Here is a 23117-nt window from a genome sequence, read left to right on the forward strand (position 1 = left end):
ATTCAGGAAGATTCGCTATAGAGGTTTTAGTTCTCAGTGAATATGATATAATACCAGGACCGGAATTTTAACAAAACGACAAAAAAAAAGAGTTTTAACCGATGTGAGCAGTACGCAAAGAAGATCTAGGAAGGACTTTTTAGGGAATTGGTTATGCTAAAATGATCCTCAATGCGTATATGAAATTACGCTGTAACTATTCATCTCTAGGATTAGAGATGGAATAAAAATACCGCTTAGAATAGATCTGTCTTCCTGAACAAAACATAAAAAATACAGATTTCCTTATTATGTATTGTAGTAGAAATTCTATTGGCCGATAAAAAGTATACGAAATTACGCTGTGACTAATCAGCTCTAGGATTAAAGATGGAATAAAAATACTAACTACTAACAAAAATATTAACATAGTCAGATAAGAAAGCCTAGAAATAGTAGTCAAGTCCAGTTTGCTTCACAAAAAAACTCTATTAATCATAGTTTTCATTAGCACTCAACGCAAATGTATCGCAGGCTCCGGAAAACAATCTTAAAGAAATAAATATGATAGATTAGTGTAAATATGATTATGGTATTATCGAAGAAAGATGACGCCAACATGTGTTAAAACTGGAAATACAAACTAAAGATTCAAAATTAGAAAAGACACTAGAAAGTTTGAAATTCCGTAGCCATAGAAGACAGCTTCGTCAATTTTCAAGTAAGTAGGAAAGTGGATGGGATTTCCTAAAAATCGTGGAATTTCTACTTCAGCTATTCATTGTTCATCCGGTCGTATAAAATCGAATTGCTATCGAATCCTACGAAACTAACATATCAAATTTATTACTAGTTCCTGATCAATACATACAAATATATGCCTATAATAATATATAATAATAATAATACATAATACATAATAATATAAAAACGTGTAATTGGTCCGAAGAAACCTAAAATTTCTCTTAATGACAATGTTACAGTGATGTATTTATCGAGATCAGGTTACTATGGAGATGTTGATTATCTTCTTCAAAGTATTCTGATATTTATCAGGGGAATTGTATGTACAATACTAATCAGAAGATATTTAAGGATGAAATCAAAGGTTGTTTCACTAAGCGATCATCGATCACGTTCACATTGTTTTGAATTCACATAAACTTCCCTTTTTTTCATCTGGGGATCATTCGATTTCACTCCTTTCAATCATGCCTAATTCAAGTGAAATTTGAATATTAAATTAATTAATTAATTGGATATTGGTAATGTTTTGAGGTTAATCCTCGTACAAAACCACCTCATCAAAAAGGGTGGTTAGTTCTGTGTGTGCAGCATGGAAAAGGAGGTCTTTTTTGTAACAATATTCACGTTCGGATCTTTTGTACTCGTGGGCGGTGTTCAGAAATCCTTAAAATAAATCACTTAGGTTCTATTTTGTTTGCCCATTTCATTTTTTTTTCTTTTCATGCCCTACCGCTGCCATATGAAGTCCCTTCGATGTGTTGGATAAACGAGTTTTCGGATAAACGAGCGAGTGCAGCGGGATTGATAGATTAGTGCCAGACTTGTATGAAAGGACAAAAGTACTGACCTGATACATCGACCGGGCTCTGCAACTCGCATACGCGGACTGACACACTTGAAACGGTTCCGAATTCGAGTCGAACAGCTGTTAGCGCATGTCAACTGGATTATTCAAAGGAAAACACTTGACTGAATAGAACTTTGCCAACAACTGTCGTGATGCAGTAAACAGTATGTGGTGTTGGGGCTTATTCACACTCACAACGTGTGGTTCCCAAACCTTCCCTCGACAGACGTTAAAGGCATCACCCCACGAATGGTGCAGATTTCAGGTCGAGTTTTCTTATAAGAGATCGTAGATTATGGAGAGGTGGGTGTTTCCGTCCATTTCTTCCTAATTGCAGTAAAAAACGGAGCGGAAGATGCGGTGGCGCGCTCCAGCCGAACTTCTTGTATACAGCAGAACTTCTGGTCGCTTCTATGTTCTTTTCATGAAAATTATGCCTATTGAATCAAACATAGTCTTCAGAACTTTTTTCTTCGTGCTTATTTCAAACGGATTTGAACTTGCAGTTCTTCACGCATATCAACAGCTACTGTTGAACTTCTAAGTAGGTTCCGCAAGCCCCAGTTTTACCAGAAAGAACTGACGATACTCCCATATGGATAGTATCATAGTAACTGGCACAGAAAGAGGAAATGTAGACATCAGAACATTAACGAACACTGTTATTGCAATCGGACTACTAATTCCAGCGAAAAACAGCAAGTACATCGTTCCTAATGCCAGGTGCATGAGTAAAGCTGGACATGGATGTCTATATTTAAAAAAAATAGTACTAAAATAATAACAAAGTATGTTGAAAGATATCTGGTTTTTAACATTAATAACGTTTACATGGTAACTAATTTAGTTGCATCTATAAAAATTTGAGCATTTATCGAAGTATTTTCTTGATCTGCGGGCTGAATGCGTTCATCTTTAGATGATTATGGATTTTCAACACAAAATAGGGATTCACTAAGGCCAAGAACAGTATCAAAACCAAAGATTCCGAAGACATTCAATGATGTTTGTTCTAAAAGACTCCTTTACTGCAAATTTAAACAATAATCCATTTATCCCTGCAAGAATTGAGAGCAACAACCAGAGGAATGGTAACATCGATAGCGAATGTAGATCATTCTCGACATAAAAGCACAAATAAAGTGGTTTTTTTAATGAAATAATTAACCTAATTATTAATTCATACTTGAGCATCATTACCAGTAAAAAATGGTTAAGTGAACTGGATATCTGAGCGATGTAATGCCGATCCGTAAACGACCACCATGAAAAAGAAATTAATGCAAAAAAACACAAATCTTTGGTGAGCACCCATTGTCACAACTAGCTGAGTACGCTTAGAAAAAAAAGTTATACACATAAATTCGGAATAGGACACAGATCCATGCGGTCTTACCACCAAGATCATTGTCACTATCCGATCAGTGAAGCATATGGTGAATCCCAGTCTCTGTCAAAAATAGCCTGGAGCTGCTGAACGATGCCGTTTTCTCCATGACTAGTCATAGCCAGTCCTACACCAGCCGTTGTGATGAAATAGTCGCCAGCCCAATTCGAAGTACCTGATAAAGATTCCAAATTCAGGTACTCAAACGCTCCGGACCTCAGGGACCTCTTCACTTCTCTTTCTCTTCTTTAGCTCACAAATAATAACGATAAAAGACAAGGTAAAGTTGGACTGCAAACTCACCAACATAAGCCGTCTGATCTGTCACCATGTATTTGTTGTGGTTTACACGAGCAAATGGAATCTTTCGTTGTTCTTCAGTTGCAGGCACAGTGAAAAGTTTCTGAAAAGGCAAAGACCATACGAAACCGAACTGACGTACTGAATCCTCTTATGTAGCTAATAGCGCAATGATGTAAATAGGAAAATGCTCAGAAAAACGTAGTGTAGAAATATTCCATATTTTTCTAATATTATAATAAAATATAATGAAGTATATAACAGTAAAGGGGAAAATTCCCAGAAAAGTTTCAAGTCAGAACAGGTAATCCCTGGCAAGGCTTTTGCGGAAGTGTTATATTCGAAAAGTAATGAAAAAGAGAGTAGTGAGAGAAAAAAAGATAGAAATAATCTTCATAACTGTATCACTCAAATAACCCTGCTCACGCCTCAGCCGCTAGAATAACAGCTATTGAGACAGATTTTTACTGTCACCATAGAAAAAACAGCTGTCTTTACTTCTCTCTTCCATTTCTTTAGCATTATAGGATCTTCAAACAAACACATGCACTACAACTAACCACTTGAATACTTCCTTTGCCACGCTTTGTTCTCGGCAGCGCATCATTTATAGCAATAAGGCTTTTGAGGAATACCAACTCCTGAGGACGGGAATGTTCCCAGTTGCTCACTAGGAGCTTTACCGAAACACCACGGAAAGCTGCCATACGAATTGCATCATCAATAAAAGGCCAATAACTGTAAACAACGCCAAATAAATATACAAATACGGTAGTTTTGGATTCTTGAACAGACCTGTTATTGCCCATATACAACGTCTGTGGTATGAAATCCATAACAGACACGCAAACTGTTCGTTCAGCGGAGGAAATGAGAGCAATAATTGTTTGCAAATCATGTTCACGATGTTTTGTGTTAAATGGTGCCGGTGAACTCCGAAATGAAAGCAGTTACAGATCCACTAACCTCGTAACTTCATCAAAAGAGTTGAAAGAACAAAATAAAAGAAAAAAACAATGTAAATCGTGTTCTTTTACATTGTTCAAGGAGTTTGCAGTCCACGGAATAAATGTGATTCTAGGATAATACATAGATGATATCCTGCTACCTATTATTTAAATAGAAGATATATTTGATAGTAAGTTATTCGCACAACGGTTAAAACTACTGCTCGAGTAATAAGTGGTAATAATAAAATTATAATAACAATAATGATATAATTAAAAGAATAAATGGTAATAACAATAACAATAAGCTAAAGTTCTGAAGAAAACCACAGTGAACTGCTGGTAATCTTTCAAAATCGCATTCATTTTTCGCAACTTTGTTCATTTGCGCCCAACGGCTGTGACCTCTTGACACAAAGCAAAGGTTTACTGTAAAATGCGCGCGAATATTGGGTTATTGGAACAGAGATGTTGATTAACTATCACTTTCATATCTGTTAGGTAGAAAATAGTAATCCTTCTCTTTCAATTTATCTCGTAAACTCCCTTTATTCATGTGATACTCGTCGCTTTTTCTGTAGGCAAAAGTTCCCCTGCGTAACTAAGACATAGCACTGTGTGAAATATTTTAATTAATAAATAGTAGCCTGTTTCTAGAATTATGTTTTGATGTAAACAGTTGGTAACTTTATTTCTCGTAGTTTCAAAAACGGCATCATTACATCGAGGAAAAACGTGCGATACATGAAAGTGACAGAAGTGATCACTGATCAGTTAACATTGATTTAGCACTATCGACAGCCGGTGATCTCGTTCACTCACCACGTTTCCGGCTTCAATCCTTATAATAAAGTTTGGAAATCCAAAAAAATAGTAAGTTGTTACTAATTGTTGGACCAGTGGCGGTGTCATTCTTAGCTATTATGAAGACTTAAAGGTTATGACTATAAGGTACAAAATCAAACAAATTTTTGAACATCGGGGCTGCTTTTATAGACTTCGAAAGTTGACAATTCAATCGTGTTGTTTTTTATTACACCCTATCTATCAGTCATATCCTACAAACCTCTACAATCAACATAATTAGATAATTAATTAAACACAGCACGAATAAACCTCCATATGAGCTTCAGAAATGCATAGATAGTTTTAAAATTCTTCTTTAAAAAGCACAGAACTACACATTACCACGCTTTTCTTCTTTTGAATTCAATGTTCATTCGACAAAAGCTCACCGATATAAACACATCAGTCTTCACGCCTTTCAAAATCATTTCCATTGGTGAACCGATGTTGAATGATGTCTCGAATTTTGCTGGCCAAGTACGTGGGATTTTTGAGCCTGTCTGGAATCAGAAACGAAACAGCAATTAGCTATAAAGCACGGTATGAAGCCTAGCACTTACCTTCCCGAGGTGCCAGTACACCCTAAATATTTTGTGCAGATCTTCAGCAAGACATGGGCAGTTTTGAATGTGAACACCAAGTTCTTTCACCTAGAAATAAACTTTCCAAAACCTAGAACAGAGCCAAAAAGCGGCAAAATAACCTCAGCTAACGATTTCCAGTCCATGTTTGCAGAGCCAAGATAGATGTCCATCATGTCAACTATGATGAATTTTGTGTGTAAAACTCCTGAGCCGAGCAATCTATTAAAATCCACCGTACGCACCTAAACTGTATGCAATCCATCGAGTTATTCTACATAAGAAATCCATAATATCTACTTTTAATGCTACCTGAGCAAGACCTTTTTCGGCAAGTCGACGTGAATCTTCGTTATCGGACAAACCTTTGCTGACATCTTGTGCTATTCGTATCTAATAATAAAAAGAACAAATCAAGTGCTCCCCTACTGTCTGTTGAGGTAACGGGATAAACTCATTAGGAACTAGGAGCTAGTGTGCATTTTGCTAGCGCAAGACAAAGAGGTCTGGGATAGAGATAAGAATCCAGAAAATAGAAAACACCGTTGCATCTCACAACACAGCTCCTGCGGACTGTAAAGTCATAACCATAATTCGTAAGCGTGACCCGAAATTCATAGAATCTGGCTCGGATTTTCGATTACACTTCAATGAAGAATTGGATCGTAGTAAAAATAAAATGTTCTGAGCGGCGCTAGAATTTTTGACATAAGTCGTGCAATGTAATGTAAATAATAATAATTAGTGCAATGCACGTATGTAGATCTTCGGCAACTATTCATACATCAGAAATACTACAAAATGCTTGCATTGGCTCCCCCGTCAAAGTATTATAAGTAAAGAATAGGGGGGAGATGTGACAAAACCGAGAAAGCGCCAACAATTGTCTAATTGGAAACTGAGACAGAAATGTTTTTAATGGAAAAAAACGTACATCCACTCCGCGTCGTCCGGCATCGACTAACTGATCATATACATGGCGTCCATATTCCGCTGTTGGATATTCGGACGAATTGAGATTCCAATATAGGGCAGCAATATGAATTGTCTTATTCGCGTTACTAAGTAGATCCAGCCACGCCTCATGAGTAGGACGGTGAACTGGACCGCCGGAGAAGTTCAATCCAGTAGGAATACTTTCCACAAACTCAATTCTAAAAGCAAATATGGTTTTCTCATCTTGGATTTCTGAAATGTTCATAAGACGTACCTGCATGGATTTTGACAGGATACATGCGTAGCTTTCTGAATGGAACGGCTACCACTGTCCAAAATAATGTAGCAAAGAATAATTAGTGAAACTATCACGAGAGCAGTAGTTGAACAGCGTACTTTCACATAGCTGTAATTTATGAGATAACTGAATGGGTCTCATAACTTTAACAAAATGTCACCGGCTTACTTTCGAGCGCTCTCAACGTCAGGATCAACGGGAGTTTTTGAACGATGCTCGTCGGACTGTAACGTAAAAAAATCAATAGACACTTTCTTCCATGCGTGTTACCTCATACTGCAACTCTTTAAAGCTCAGCTCCTGACGTTTAATCGGTCAGATGCCTTCACAAAACCTTTAGAATCTGATAACATCTCATCTTAGCTGGAGAAACCAGCGGAAACACTTGAGAATGCCACAGTAGCACCGTTCGACTTAGGATCAGAACCCTTCGCTTCTCAACTATTCCAGGAATATCATATATCATCCTGCAAAGAAATATGGAGAAGATTGGAGGCCCTTAGTCAGATGTAGCTTCTTGAAGACTATAGTCGTTTAGTAGTAAGGACAGACGCAGCATATTTCTACAGTGTGATCATTCTTCTTAAAGGTATGCGCAAACAAAAATTCTCCTCTACTTCCAACTTTAGAACTACATCTGATGACGTAACAAACCGACATCGATCTACGGAACAACGTACATTTTTCACAACGACGATCCAATCTCAGATATGTAACCACAGATAAGACCGTAGATCTACGGTCTCATATAGGGGTTACTTTTCAATGACCTTGACGTTCTATTTACATAGCTTATTGCAGTATTTTTTGAATTAACATTGCTTGTGTTCTTGCAACGGTTCCTGGCTCCCAAAAATTACTCTGCTCGTAGTAGATCTGCTAATCTGACCAAACCGGCGAATGTAGTGAGTGTTCTAGCAAGTAGAGTCACTGTGATCCTACGTACAAAAACTTTATGCCATGTTAGGGAAGGAGAGCATGTGGTAATTTTATGGATAGGAGCAGTGCCTTGCTGGTACTGTGCACGAACTTGCCTATAATGGAAATAACCTCCCGAGCTAATCCTATGACCTACTTCTTTTGAACATCCATCCAGTGCCGACTTGGTGATCGAATCGATCGAGTCATACTATCGTTGTTGGTCGAACCTATCTTCCTCCTTTTAGCATCTCGAAGAATATATAAGATGTTTCACCAATTGTATTCATTTAGGGACCTTCTTCGCTGTGATGTTGTGTCTTGGCGACTGATTTTTATTTGTGTTTGATTAGATGTGTCGCTAAGTACAAATTTCTACAAAGTGATAAATCACACATTTCCTAATGAAGTGATATAAAATTACAAGTCTTAGTACCGTTAAACTATCGACTCTTAACAAACTTCACTTAGCCGCCACCTGTTAAGTCGATCAAAACAGCTTTCATGAGGGGCTATTACCCTCCATTTAGCTCATTCGCCATTCCTTAACAAACGCTACTCATCGCCTTGTTCTCTAAAACGTTAACTTATCATGACGGTCTCCTATGTACTTCTCCTTATAAGTGTTTGAATGTGGGATTAGACAACCTCAAAGGCAACAGAACAACAAAAACATTATGCCAGTAAACTTTCGAAGAAGACGTATTGAAATAGGGTTCCACTTTGGTGAAACTTCACTTAGCCGCCAACTGTTAAGTCGATCAAAACAGCTTTCATGAGAGGCTATTACCCTCCATTTAGCTCATTCGCCATTTCAGTAGATGTTGGCAGAGAAAATAACAAATCATACAAGTTATACGAATCAACAAACACATTTTAATCAATCCAAGGAAGATGCTGCCAGATCATCCTTTATTGGACTCTATTTTAACCTGTCTATACTAATTAAAATGCTATTTCGTGGTATAAAATGTGTATTCGCCAACTCTGCAACTTCTGCTCATTATATGGTGATTTTTTTCTTTGAAGCAGATTCAAACGCTTGCCAAAATGTCAGTCACCTTCAATATTTGTTCCGATAGAAGTTGCTCACACCTCACCTTCATACCTAAAACTTTATACATTACTGATCCATTTCTATAATAGCAAAAATCAGACTATAACACGAATCACAGAATAGTCATTAGAACCAGATGTTGAGGAAAGAACATTAATGAGATAGAACTATACATTTAGTGGGAATGTGTTTGCAGTATATGGACAACAACCATAAGACATTTGCAGGGCATCTCACCCCAGATTTCAACAGAAAACAAGAAAAGAACTGACTTTTCAAGACTATCACTATAAATAAAGTTCTCTAAATCATATATTGTACCTCTTTTTGGCACAGAATCAAAGCGATTATGCTGGCAATGTGTCATATAAACCATTCGGATGAGCTGCCCAGAAATCTTACAATCCTATATAACGAACAAGCAACATTTAACACAGAGAAGACCTCGTAACCAAAATAGAAATCTCACCAGAAAAAAATAAGTGTAGCCAAAAAGTGGAAAAGCCCATTGCACAACAATAGAACAGGTTAGCTGAGAGGAAAAATGACGGGAGATGAAAGAAAACAAATTTCTTTCCTTGGGAAAATGCTTAGAATAATACTTCTAGAAGTTAGTATATCACTTGAGAAGAGCGGAAACAACTGCTCCAATGTTAAGATTACGTAAATCCGAGTATGTCTGCCCACAACCAACGAAGACTATCGGTTGTCCCGTAATGTAAGCCATAGAGACTGCAGCCCCAACCTTATCATCGATAGTGTCGAACTTAGTCAGTACGATGCCATCAATAAGACGAGGAGCAGCTCCTGGAGTTGCGTTGTCCGCAAGCGCTTGGTTAAATTTGACCAGTTGATCCACAGCTTCATTTCCAACTAGTGCTTCACCGACAAACAGTACTAAATCTGGCTCGTTTATTCGTATCAGCTTCGCAAGCTCTCGCATAAGTGGTTCGTTATCCTGCATACGACCAGCAGTGTCGACCAATACTACATCAATGGCACGTTCTGCAGCAATTCCGATAGCAGCGGCAGCTAGACTCGCCGAATCTTTTCCATATCCTTGTTCGAATAGTTGAACCGAATTTGGATGAAGGGCATTGAGATGTTTGGTGTGAGTTCGCAGCTGCTCAACAGCACCAGCACGAAAAGTATCTCCCGCAGCGATAAGGACTCGAAAGTGATTCTCGTTGAGCCAGAAAGTGATCTTTGCCAGATTGGTACTTTTGCCTACTCCATTCACACCACAAAACACGACCACATATGGACGTCCTTCGTGTTTTGCCTCCGCAATGTCACGCAAGATGTCAACACGACGTTTCGGAGTAAGCAGCTGAGTGAGAGACTCCCTGACAGCTTCCTTCACTTCAGAGCTGACTCGGCTAAAGGTACTAACAACCTTGCCTTCCAACTTTCGTTCGACGGACTGACAGATCTTATCTGCTGGCTCCGCGGCCACATTCTTCAGAATCAGATTCTCCCTCATCGTCTCAAGGACTGGCTGTATGTCCTCAGCTGTAAGCTTTTTGTTACCGACTAAATTCTTGAATGCACCAAACCATCCACCGCTGGCTTTAGTGGCCACAATTTCTTCTTCGCCGTCACTTTCTTCATCAGAAAACCCTTGCAGTTCAGCAGATTTACCAACGAATTTACGTTGCTCACTAATAAACGCCAAATCTTCCTCATCACGACCATTCGCTTGCGACTTGTCTTTGTCACCAGAGTAGTCAAGATTAGTGGCATTCTTCGTATCGCCAGACAGCTCCCACACACGCGCTTGTTTTCCTTTCTTCTTTGTCTCAGTGTCTGGTGTCTTCGGAGCAGCCTTTTTGGGATTCGCATTCATCTTACGCAAGAACTGCTCTCTCCTTTTGACAATGTCATCGGTTGGCGAACCAGGAGTAGAGCCTACATCGCTGCCCGAATCCGTGGAAACTATGGTAGTCTCCTCTTTTATGATCTTTTTTGATGGCTCAACCTTTTTCTGCTTCTTCTCCTCTCCAGGACGACTAACAATAATAGACTCTATGGTTTTCTGTGATTTCGCACTTTCTTGGAACGTTCTAGGTTTCTTCGGAAGAGCAGTCGACCTAACGTTCATTCTCATCAGATCATCACGGATGTTGACGAATTCGTTCTCGAAATGACGAAAATACTCTTGTCCATACTGATAAAGCACTTGCTTGTTTAAAAGCACATTCTTGTACATGTCGCGAAACCGCTGACGAACATCTGTGAGAAGCTTATCCGTGTAAGACAACTGAATTGCAGACTGGTAAATAACTACAAACACCAGCTCAAATTCGTTGTCTAGAATAAATTTGATGGTAACGTCATTGTATTTGAAATGAGTTACTGCGCGTTCTTGGATGAGGACGTCTTTGATGAAAGCATTGATTGCCTCTACAAAACGGTCTGCTCCCTCCTGGAACGCCCATAATCCAAACCCTCCCTTCGTGAAGATTGCAAAAAGCTCGATCATTGGGAGTTCGACCTGGAATTTTAGACTACTTGCATATCAGAGATTTGAATTTCGAAGAAAAAAAATTTCACAGATACGTTTCACTGAGCATCATTCATGGAGCTCCAAAACCATAAATAACCACAAACTCCCGACAAACAAAGAGTTTATTAACATATAACGTCATAATACAGCTTCAAGTAAGCATTCTTTGCATGCTGTCAGGAATCAGATTACAAGATAATCAGATATTATTGATAATTTTTGAACAACAACATCTCATCTAATCGAACGACGAGCATGATACAGGAATAAACATGCTTGAAAGTAGAGGAGTATTTCGAGACGTAGGAGATGCATAACGTACGGCAATATGACGAAACACACCTCCGATAACTTTCAAAATTAGCTCACTCTAAGATAACATAGAAACAACTGTAATTTTACAAGAACAGGATAAAACAGACATCAAGTTTGGCGGGCCTTGGCCAACTCCTCAGAGATCTGTGCAGTACCAGGCTAGAAATTGTTCTTCCCCACTCAAAATGCGACTATGCAGCCTCTCTAAGTATACGAATGCAAACAAATATTAGGACTACTGTAGAGTCCTGGCTTTTTCCTGATCATTCAAATTTACTGCTCCCATTTTTTCTTTTACTATTAATTATAGTAGGTATTGCGTTGTGAGAACGATTCTGTGACGTAGCACTGTTAACCGAAAGCTACTAAGACCAAGGAGCAGCAACGGCCCGAACAACTTGCTCTGGCGAGATGATGGTTCAGTCCCAAGACATGCACAAACACTCATCTCCACTCCTAACGCCGAAATGGCATAAATATCGCATTAAAACAAAAAGATGAGACCTGGATAACTCTACAACAGCCATATGTACAACAACAGAACGAGAGTGTGTTGATGTCTACACGAGACCCTCTTGACTAAACATTGCTCAAAAAAGCCAAGCATCTTGTGGTAGCCTCGAAAGAACCAAAACGGTGCTTATAAGGTAGTCGCGAGGTTAGACATAAACCACAAAGTTCGTCGGATGATTAAGAGAAAAAATTGAGAAATCAAATGCAAACGGTATAGATCATATCAACAACAAACACGGATTAATGGAGGAGTACCTGGCAGAGATTATACAGATACTGAGGCGAATCCATATAACACATGAGTTGAAGAAGCCGTTGCAGGACAACTTCCTAAAAGAATGATCGCAATTGACAAATAACCTCCATCATTGTTGAACACCGTTCGAAATTTCTATCTTGAAAATTCCAGAAGAAAAGAAACTTTGAATCACAATTACATAAATGCACTTTACAAACAAATTGTGAGCTAAATACCAACTATTATTATCGTAAATATGCATAGAAATGGAACGAAGAAACTGTCAACTAGAAATTGATTTCAGTGTAACATCAAACATAGAAAAACAGGTTTTGTTTTTTTGTATAGGTGTGCCATACAATAGGATCAATCGAAAGGCAAGAAATCAAGTGATAGCGAGAGACCTTATTCATCTTGATGATATCGTGTTTCCACTACAAACAATAAACTGTTATTAAAAGCGGCATAGACTGAGACGCTAACTACTGCACCATGAAAAAAGAGCTTACCTTGAAACCAGAAACTTAGTCCTAGAATATGCGGATCTACTATTGATGACATATGCCGTACTAATCACCTCTACCACCAAAATCTCTTCCTTTTTTGAGAGGAGGAGGAGGAGGGGCGGGGGTTTTGACGCTACAGCTTCACTGAGGGTTAGGTAGAAAATTCGTTAGATCAAACGAGATTGTGCACCCTGACAGCACTATCCAACTCGCTACATAAAACCTAATTTAATGACAATGTAATGACATGATACGCATTGCATACCTCTTAATAAAAACCTTTTAATCATCAGCAGCCCTCCCTCTTTTCTTGGGAGGAAGATTGTGGTCGGCGCCAGCGGCGCGCTTCTTTTTAGGCATGACCTAAAAGCAACGGATTTTCGTCCGAATAACAACCGGAAAACGGAGAAGTAAAAAAATGCAAGAAATATACCTCATCACCGCTAGCAGGCTCAACTGCATCATCGGACTTAGAATCATCATACACCACTTCGTTATCATCGTCATCGTCTGAGTCATCGTGTCGCTTACCCTTAAACCAACTACTCTAAGTACATGTAGGCAAACATATAAAAGACCATCATTACTTTATGGGAACCCGCAGCAGATCCTCTACCACGTCCACGTCCCCTTCCGCGTCCACGACCACCGCCTCGTTTCTTCTTAGAACCGAACTCCTATAAAAGAGTTATATCAATAGAATAACGTCCTTTCTCGAAGAAAAAAAGTTACCACATCGTCTTCGTCGCTAGCAGGCTGATCGCTATCACTGTCAGAGCCTCCGCGTTTTCCTCGGCCCCGTCCTCTCCCGCGTCCTCCACGACCGCGACCAGACTATGGAAAAAGCAGCTGAGCCAACGAACTTAGATCATACAGAGATTTCTACCTCCACCATTAATCTCAGCACTTTAAAAAAATAAGTATGGTTTTCGGAAAACTTAACCTACCCGGAAAAGTTTCCCAGGGATTTCATCATCCACTTCTGCTAAAACAGTGGACGTATCTGGGTTAGCGTAATCAACTCGGGTAGATGTAGAGCGGCGAGGACGCGAAGAAGCTATCGAAGATGGCTAGAACAGAATCATAAAAAAAAATCAAATCAAAGTGGGAGTGAACTGAATGATGTGACTTACTGCATCTTCGGATGGAAGTGCATGAGTACGAGGAGTCCGTGGAGTACGAGGTGTAGCGGTAGCTCCTGCCGGTCTACCTCGACCACGTCCGCGACCTATAAAGGTGAACATGACCTTCATTGATACTTGCTCGAAGGAAATTCATAAGGTTAACATTTGGCAGGCGAAATTATGCAGACACATTACAACAACAAAGAACAAAACGCCTTCAAATTAAATATTGTTCAACAGACAAGTGCACTTCTTTCTGGATCAATCCCTTGGGTTTGATTTTCCACATTCTCATCCCATAAATAGTACGTACAACATCAAAAGATAACAACAATAGCAGATCAAGAACGCGACGTAACGTATTTACTATTTGGATCTAATACGTGTTTCTACAGTTTTTTGCACCAAGTGCGAATGATACAAATGTCGTTGCTCATTCTCCTTAATCTATAACATATATTCTCTGTGCCAAGTAATGATGTGTAGTGATATGCAAACATGATGGCAACATGACGCTGTGGATTCAGAAGGGAGCGGATGCATTACGTTGACAAATAAAAGTTTTGACCTTTTGCAGTAATACTATCATACAAAAACTAAACAGATAACTCTAAGTGAGTGCAAATAATAAGGGATGGTCATAGTAGTAAATAGTCGTTACAAATGACTGCATATAATGAAACCAACTGGTAATGATTAAACCCCTATTCTAATGCTGGAACCACTACTCCCATAGTCGAAGTAGGTTGGCGAAAGAAACCCTTCACTTTTGGACGGGTGGAGAAGGGATCCTCTTCACATGAGCTGCACCTTATGAGATAGATAACGTTCACCTGACGAGGGATAGGCTTCTCCCTATCGCACCTATACTCCTATCTTACAAAAACCTTACTTTGCTGTTGAATCTCTGCTTCATCCAATTTTTCACATGATATGGAATACATGTTTAATATAAGCGGCGATAATATAAAGTACCTCACCATGATAATCAGAACAACCATTTATTAAACAACTTTTCAGCTGCCATGTGAAAGTCTCCTAACTCAAAGTCAAGTCAAACTAACACTAGAATACTACAAAAATAATTTTGTATAGCGTGATGAATTGCAATCCTTAGCTATAAATCGATAAAATAAAAACACCTTTTGAAGAGATAACTATTAGACTACCTTCCAAAAATAAGTTTTAGATAAAGAGATGCTCATACTTGTAGGCTAGATATTTCTGATAATTCTTCCGAAAAATCTCGTGAGAAAATAATCCTCAATTCTAAGGCTTTAAGAGAACCAACATTATCCAGAATATAGGATAGGAAGTTGCACTGATACCCTTGAATAATAATATCTAAGACTTACATCGCCCCTTTGCAGTTTACCAATACCATATCAAGCGCATTACAAAAATGAACGATTCGAGAACAAAATAACACTAACCGCGTCCTCTTCCTCTGCCACTTGGTGTAGCTGCTACAACAGGAGACTCCGACTCAGCCTCTTTCGGCTTTTCGTTCTCTTCTGCTAGTGGTTCTTCATGTTTGTCTACGTCTTCAGCCGCTGGCTCTTTCTTCTTTTCCTGAAAAGTCGAAATCTGCAGTAGGAGACGCAGAATCTCACCCGTGAATGTGCAAATTCAAACCTCCACTGCTGCCTCAGGGTCTTCCTTCAAATCTTCCTCCTCAGGTTTTGACTCTTCAGGCTTATCGTCTTCAGCAGGTTCCTGCGCAGCTGCGGGAACATCAGCAGCTCCGGCTGGTTCGGCTGCAGCTTCCTCAGCCAGAAAAAAAAAACAACATAATTCTTGCTGCAAACATGATATGAACATGAAATGAATACCTCTTCAGCTTCGGCTGGTTTGGCAGATTCTTCAACTGCTTTGGCTTCTTCAGCTTCCTTTTCCCGTTGAACCGCTTCAGCCTCTTTAGCCTGAACATCCACATCGAGTAATTTGGACTACAATAATGACTGCGAGAGACTGACACCTTACCTTAGCCACTTCATCCTCTCCTACAACTTCCCATTTCTCCGTGTCGCTCTCTTCTTTGTCATCTTGTGGCGGCACATCACCAGCAGCTTGTGCTTCGCTCGCTTCGGCTGGCTCAGTCGTATCCATAGAAATCTCCTGTATACAAAACTACTCAATCTCGTTGCACCATTTTCAAAAGTGAAAAGTAGCAGACTGAAGGTTTGATCTGGAGAAACAGAAAAACATACAACTCAGACAAACACAAAAAGTAACACCAATATTAATTTTCAGTGATACCTTTTTCTCAACCACTTCTTCTACCGACTCAGCTGCTGGCACTGGATCAGAAGGTTTAGGATTGGCAATGGTAGCTTCTGGGTGGCCATTAGAGTCACCGTTCGGCACAGACGATTCTGTGACCGGTGCTGGGTCTGCTTCTGGCTCTAGAAATAGAAATATAATAGGGATAGAGAACTGTTAACGTCTATATTCATCAAGTAAAAAGATGAAATTTTTACATCTCGCTCAATTTTGTGGTTTTAGCGGTGGACGGCATTTTGTAACATACCAGAACTGTTGGCTAGTTTTCTTTCACCAGTTAATCCAATGATGAATTATATCCAAAAACTTTGTAATAAAACAGTGATGAAAAACAGGCACAACCCTACCAAACCAAATACTTTAAGTATACATACGAATAAGGAGCATAAACATTTCAAAAATTATGTTGTTGCTCAGAAATAATGCTTCCTAACATTCTAAGAAGTGCAATGATGTTACGATGTTTTACAACTTACATTTCTTCCTATGAACGTTCTTCCAAGTAGAACTGGTTATATAAGTCCCAATTAGTTCTAAGATTAGTACCTCATACGAAAATTAACTATGATCTACAGGATGAAATCCATAAAGATGAGAACAACTACTTTCAAGAGCACAAAAAAGCAGATGATTAACTTGTGTATACTTACATCTTATCTGAACTACACAAAAAGAGCAATGAAGAATCACCATACAAACAAAGGTTGTCAGCAGTTTTTTTTTCTACGTTATGAAAGTTGTGTGCAAATAATCGAATCTTGCAAAGTAATCCAGTTTCCACGGAAATACATGTCAAAATATACGGTACTACAACGTTAATAAAATGAGCGGAAAAAAAAAGAAAAGAACAAAAAGCACCGTAAATAAATAAGAAGGGTAGCCTTGGTTGAAATATTCGAAAAAGCAGCCAATTGTAAACACGGTATAGCCGAAATCTCACCTGTTGGTTCTTTTACTGGAGTTGATTTTTGCACTGTTTCTTCGGTGTTGTTGATGGTTGGTACTTGCGCCTCCTCAGACATGGTGTAAAATGCGCACTGCAAAAAACGATCGGGCAGATTGCCAACTTCGAAAAAGAAACACGGAAAGCAAACGAATAGTTATCCAATGGAAAACATGGAATTCAAAGGCGAAAAGTGGGAAAAAAGTGATCATGACCCGGAAAAAACTGGTCGTATCGTGCAAAACTGCATTCATTTAGAACAAACAAATACGAATATCAATACGGACGCCAAAATAGCCGCGACGCACCGAGTCGCGTGCAGTTTTCGGCGCGTCGACTATTGATCACGTCCGTCGATACGCAGCCGTTCGGTGGCAGTCCGTCGTCCGGATGGGGACGTTCGTGGACCAACGATTGATAAGGGGTTCAGCTGGGCTCTGGTAGTGAAGTTGGGACTCGCTGGGTCTGTTAGTTTGTTCCGTTGTGGAGGGAAATGTGGCCAGGGGCGAGGGGCATTCAATCGTGCTCTCATTTCTGGACTCCCATCTTCCTTTTTCTTCTCTTAGTAACTCTAGCTCACATGTTATAGATCCACTGAGCCTAATGCTTAGGTTCTAGGGCCCAGATTAATGTAGTCATCTACTTCCAGAAATAAGAGAGAGACTGAATGTCTTCCTCCAATGACTTTTCCCCCCGTTGTGTTCTTGGTACCTGTTCCGAATGGGTTGTTCGCTCTTTGTGCAAACTACGAATGACTGTTCGAATGTTGATGAATGGTCCAGAGATATCTACTAAAGAAAGGTGGAAGTACTCTAGTAATCCTCTAGTGACCCTTTTGAATACTCACCCTTTTTAAAATGTCTGCTTCGGATGGTATGAAAGAATTGCATTCATTTGTTAAGATATCGCAACAGAAGTGTTGTCCGACTCTACCCCTCTAATTAATTATTACTTATTATTATTATTGTTATTTATTACCTGTGACATCATGAAGTAATAAATAATCGAAACTGTGCTTCTACTAATAGACGACACTTCCCACCAGCAAATTTGTGCTTCGATTACGGTGCTTGATCTTCTTTGCTGGCTGCTCTTTCGTCTAGCTGTTTAATGGATCAGCTACCTAGCTTCTTTTTTTTCCACTACTTTGATCGTTTTTGTACCGTAAAAAAGTGGGAAGGAGTGTAAACTTACATCATATGTATCTAATGACTTTTACTGACGAGTGGACTGAGTTTTTTTTTTTTGTTTTTGTTTTGACCGCAACATCTTTTTTTAAAGAGTGCATGTCAATTTAACGAATGTCGCTTGGAGGTGAGATGAAGATGTAACATGAGCTATTAAGTCTGAACGCTTGTCTTTTTTTACTTTTTTTCCGAAGTTCAAATGCAAGAAAGACTGCCAAGAGCAGTTTAAGCTAAAGCTATAAGTGATTTTGCTTTCATTTTTCTAATTTTAGCCTCTATACTTTTTTTTGTGATGTTTTAAGAGAAGGCGAGAAATATGGGCCGAGTACTGGATGTCTCCTTAATCCTAGTGAATGGTCTATCGATTGGAAAGGATAAGAGATGAGCAATACACATAGATTCGAGGTCTTCTTCCTTAGTGTCGAGAATAGAATTAGGAATCATTGGAGAATTAAGGACGTAAATGGTGAGCATAAGAATAAAAATGAGGACCTAGTATTCCATTTTGGAAATTCACATCGGTAGTAACTTCACATTTTTATTTTCGGATGTTATCATTTCCTAGAAATCGAGCTGCTAATGATATGTATATGCCGGAATTTTATAATATCTAGTTGTTGTGATTGTTTCGGCGATGACATCATTGTTTTTGAAGGAGAAAACGGTGAACAAAGGAATGAGTCCCGTATATGTCAATATGTGTTGTTACTAATTCCATTTCACCATCCAAGAGACAAATATCATGCTCAATTTCTTAAAAGTCTTAAAAAGTTTTAAAAGTAGTGAGCAGGATGTTCACGATCTGGTCTCATATGTCTCATAAATACTGAATCTTTGCCATAATTAAAAATTCCATGCAATCAATTATTCACATTAAGGTGGTAATTCAAATGTCAATTTCTTCGTTATGGTCGGAAAAGGGGTATGTGACATCAAAGATGTTTGCAATCGATTTCTTTCATGACTTGTTGGACGTCTCTGCAAAACGTTCGGTTGCACCTGAAGAACGTTTTATTTTGTTCATTTTATTTTCCACTTCAAAAACTTTTGAATACGTTATTTTATATTCAGAATAATTGTTTGAACTAACTGAAGGACGAAGGAAGGTAATGACGTCATTTTATATACGATGGTATATTTATATTTATTTACTATATTTATATGCGAAATACGCTATTTTTCGAAAGAAAAACAACAACAAGAGGAACCAAATGATGAGAAGGAGGAAGCAGAACCAGCAAAATAAGTGGAATCCTCACAATTGTTCATTTGAGAAAGTGACTTATCCACATTGAAACGTATGGGGACCTAATTAGCTGTTGTGAGAGGGATTTCCGTGGATAAATGTTTTTCCAACGGATAAAAGTGCTTGATTACTCGATAAACTGTGCGATAATAACTGTTTCGTAGTTTTTAAAGTTTCCAAGGTAATGATGCCTCTACTCCATGTACTGGTATACACACTCTCCTCAAGATACACCTCATGTAGTACCCTCTCTGAGATTGAAAGGGAAAGGTTGTTCGAAGGGAATGTCTGAGCCATGAAATCAGTGAGTCAGGGTGAGAGCCTGAGAGCGAGTTGTATCCCAGCGTTTCTTTGTTGTATTCGGGTAAAAGCGATCTGAATTTCGACGCTCAAATGGCGCGGTGAAGCTAGCGGCTGCTATCGATGTGGGACCTCACTCATCCTTGCGGTCCAATTGCGGCGAACGAAGGTTCCACCTCCATTGCAACCGCTAGCTTAACCTCGTCACTTCGAGTGGAGTGCAGATACTCTATACCAGGATTCGGGTCGTTTTGACCTAACTATGGCCAAGGTCACATGTGATTATCCCAGTTCTATCTTTCTTGTTCCAAAAGTATAGCAATCAGATACTGTAAAAGTTAAAAAAAAACCGAAGATCATTTATACTCACCATTAGATAACAATCTTCTCAAATCAACTTCATTTCGTCTCTACTTTGACTCCTTCATCTTCTCGAAAAGTCAAGTCAGTGAGATTGATATTTCGGAAGGATCCTAGCCGAAAAGCTTGTGTAATTTAAATATAAACTATCTATCTAATATTTAGGCGCTATTTATTTCATTCTTAGTGCAAAAAGTTACTATTTAAAATTTTGTGCCTTAGTTTCTAGAACCACCTATTCTGAAATTTCTAAAACTATCGTAGGTAAGAGAAAGGAAAGCTGAGCAAGAATTTCTAAAAATTCTAGAATTTGTGGCACAAATTTTGTAGGACTTTTTGCATGGAACTCTTCAAAACGGTCCAATTTCAAGGATTTTGTGCGGTCACTGGTTCCAGTAATAGAAAAAAGAAGGAGGAGATATAAGTGAGAAATTCGAATTTATGAATGGAAATGTTGTGAACGAATATGGTAGACTGCTGTGCAGTCAAGGGGGCGAAAAATAAGCTTCTTAGCCGTCCGAGACGGATTTTTCTCAAGTTCTCCATATTCCCAAAATAAATTGACATCAAAGTACTTGTAAATGTGGATAAAATCTTGAGGATTAGAAGTCATGCAACTTCATGCAACCAGTGGCAAAGGAAACATGAGCGATTTCGTTATGTTCATTTCATCCGTATTTCATTATGTTTATTGATTTGTCCATAACATTACAGGAAGAATGGCAGAACATGCAATTATATTAGTTTGAAATGATTTGATGGAAAACACAAGTTTTTCACACTGAAAATGTTTAGCTTTTATGGAAAACTCACGTATTTACAATTTCCATAGCCGTTAATCAGCTTTACAGTCATAATACTGCGTTGTGCCACGCTTCCAAGGAAATTACTGTTGTAATTACTGTCGTACACACAGAATGAGGTTTAATTTCTGGAAATTTGTCAAATCTGAAAAGATTTTATAAATGGGAGAAATAGATTGACGTTCCTGTGTCTATGCGTAACGGTCCGTGAGTACATCGATAAATATCGACTCGAAGATCAACTCGATTGGCGATGAATGTCGGCTTCAGCTATATGAGAGTACGGTATCGATTGGATAGAATTCATGATACCTCTGATCCACTGTCCTGTAAAATATTGATATTTGAATTGGCATTTAATAGCTGATGGGTCCCTGCGTTCAGAGTTACGCGGAATATTTTCTTTAGTAAATTCCTGGAAAACCATTGTATGGGCTATAGCGGAAATGATGAAAGCCAAGCGAGGACAAACCTTGATAACCTTGACTCGTATTGTTCTTCGAACTGGTCGAGCGGGTGCCAGCAAACCTTCCAATTGTCCCAATATTTGTATTTTTTTTTTTTGAAAATAGATTTTTGAAAATGATGAAGATCCGTGTAGGATCAATCTATCGCAACAATCCAACATTCCCAGGTGTTTTCTTATTGCCAGGAATCAAAACTTTGAATAGTAGGTTGCTTCAGAAATTTTCTATGAAATATCAACAACATGCTCCTGAAAACATAATGAAAGGCAAGAGAAAATCATGCGAAATTGACAATTACGTGACAAAAGATTGAATGAATGAGTGAATGAATGGATGAATGAATGAATGAATGAATGAATGAATGAATGAATGAGTGAGTGAGTGAATGCATAAATGAATGCATCAATGAATGGATGAATGAATGAATGGAATTGTCGATTCAAATAATGAGTTCTCGAAAACTCTGGGAATCTGAGGAATTGAATAAATCAAATCATACGAACGAGTGAATAAATGAGGTTAGAATGCACACACACGTTTCTGTATGCTTAGAAAACCATATATTAGGTTGAATCATTAATAACTTTTGTCTTATTTTTATACATCTCCATATGGTTGCAAAAAGTTGATTATGACATATTAAGCTTCTCTATAACCTATCTCGTTGTTCGACATGGATTTTGTCCCAATATTTACATCCAAAATATTGTCATCGAAGTTCCAGCTGCGACCCACTCGGTTCGTCTTTCAAGGTCCCATCTCCAGAATGGAATTTGACGAACCAAATTCTAGACCGCTCATCGGTTACCACTCTTTCACCATACACACCGCATATTTTTTGAGCCGTGGCTGCAGCACTATCACTTTTTTTAAATTCCCAAATCATCCCATGGGCTAAGTGTGCTTTTTGACTCTTTATTTTAAGGGTGAAGAAAAAAATTAAACGTAATGTGCACAACACTAGACTCCTGTCTAAAAACTACCCAAAGTTGTGCCTGCGTAACGATAACAAAAATCCTTCGTTTGGCTAACCCATTGTATACGTAAACAATAACAACAGGCGCTGGTACTATGTACCTATTTATTATTCAGGGGGAGTTATTTATAACTCAACCTAATACGTCCAGACCATCAATACCTTGGAGATTTGTGAAGAAAAAAGCACTTATAAGAATGAATGTTGCCTCATTCAAGACTTTGTTCTTTTAGACAAATTACCAAAAACGAGTATTAAAATTTCAAAGCGAGTACTCCTTGAAGTTGTTGTCAGCGCTTTTTTTAATTCATAGAAACCAAATTAGACCATAACCTTTGTAGCTTTGATGTTTCAAGGAATTTCTGGAACTGCGACTTGATTATCCATAGTCTAAATTTTGAAATAATTAAGATAGATGTAGTGAAAACGTAACACTTGCTGGGGGTATCCATAGAAGTATCGCTTGAAGGTAGCAACGAATCTGATGAGGTGAGAAAACGCGCGGGA

The 23117-nt window shown here is 38.6% G+C and overlaps 4 protein-coding genes across 6 annotated transcripts; all 4 read right to left on the reverse strand.

The window, feature by feature from the left end:
- Nucleotides 1-2986: 2986 nt before the first annotated feature.
- On the reverse strand, nt 2987-8892 carry RB195_016706 (uncharacterized protein; the record flags this gene model as incomplete). Of its 2 annotated transcripts, XM_064183363.1 has the most annotated exons (12): nt 2987-3135; nt 3264-3363; nt 3821-3998; nt 4056-4193; nt 5396-5553; nt 5614-5703; nt 5757-5879; nt 5947-6027; nt 6569-6788; nt 6845-6976; nt 7037-7092; nt 8848-8892. In XM_064183363.1, the coding sequence occupies 12 exons, from the start codon at nt 8890-8892 to the stop codon at nt 2987-2989; spliced, it is 1470 nt and encodes a 489-aa protein (XP_064039243.1). The 2 variants fall into 2 exon arrangements, with proteins under 2 accessions (XP_064039243.1, XP_064039244.1); XM_064183362.1 differs by lacking the exons at nt 3821-3998; nt 4056-4193; nt 8848-8892 and adding an exon at nt 7203-7226 and having other exon boundaries at nt 5443-5553.
- Nucleotides 8893-9462: 570 nt separating this feature from the next.
- RB195_016707 (uncharacterized protein) lies at nt 9463-11325 on the reverse strand (the record flags this gene model as incomplete). The annotated part of the gene is made up of 1 exon (XM_013452826.2): nt 9463-11325. One exon carries the CDS (start codon nt 11323-11325, stop codon nt 9463-9465), a length of 1863 nt encoding a protein of 620 aa, XP_013308280.2.
- RB195_016708 (uncharacterized protein) lies at nt 9971-11325 on the reverse strand (the record flags this gene model as incomplete). Its single annotated transcript, XM_064183364.1, has 2 exons — nt 9971-10026; nt 10086-11325. 2 exons carry the CDS (start codon nt 11323-11325, stop codon nt 9971-9973), a joined length of 1296 nt encoding a protein of 431 aa, XP_064039245.1.
- A 1117-nt stretch (nt 11326-12442) lies between these two features.
- Nucleotides 12443-21219, reverse strand: RB195_016709 (uncharacterized protein; the record flags this gene model as incomplete). 2 transcript variants are annotated; one of them, XM_064183366.1, is made up of 15 exons in its annotated part: nt 12443-12507; nt 13187-13284; nt 13355-13377; nt 13409-13453; nt 13509-13598; nt 13654-13755; nt 13869-13991; nt 14055-14149; nt 15479-15617; nt 15681-15812; nt 15878-15967; nt 16029-16163; nt 16305-16450; nt 17269-17365; nt 21178-21219. In XM_064183366.1, 15 exons carry the CDS (start codon nt 21217-21219, stop codon nt 12443-12445), a joined length of 1422 nt encoding a protein of 473 aa, XP_064039246.1. The 2 variants fall into 2 exon arrangements, with proteins under 2 accessions (XP_064039246.1, XP_064039247.1); XM_064183365.1 differs by lacking the exon at nt 12443-12507 and having other exon boundaries at nt 13204-13284; nt 13355-13453.
- Between the last annotated feature and the right edge of the window lie 1898 nt (nt 21220-23117).

Source organism: Necator americanus, chromosome II, assembly GCF_031761385.1.
Source record: "Necator americanus strain Aroian chromosome II, whole genome shotgun sequence".
Taxonomy (NCBI): domain Eukaryota; kingdom Metazoa; phylum Nematoda; class Chromadorea; order Rhabditida; family Ancylostomatidae; genus Necator; species Necator americanus.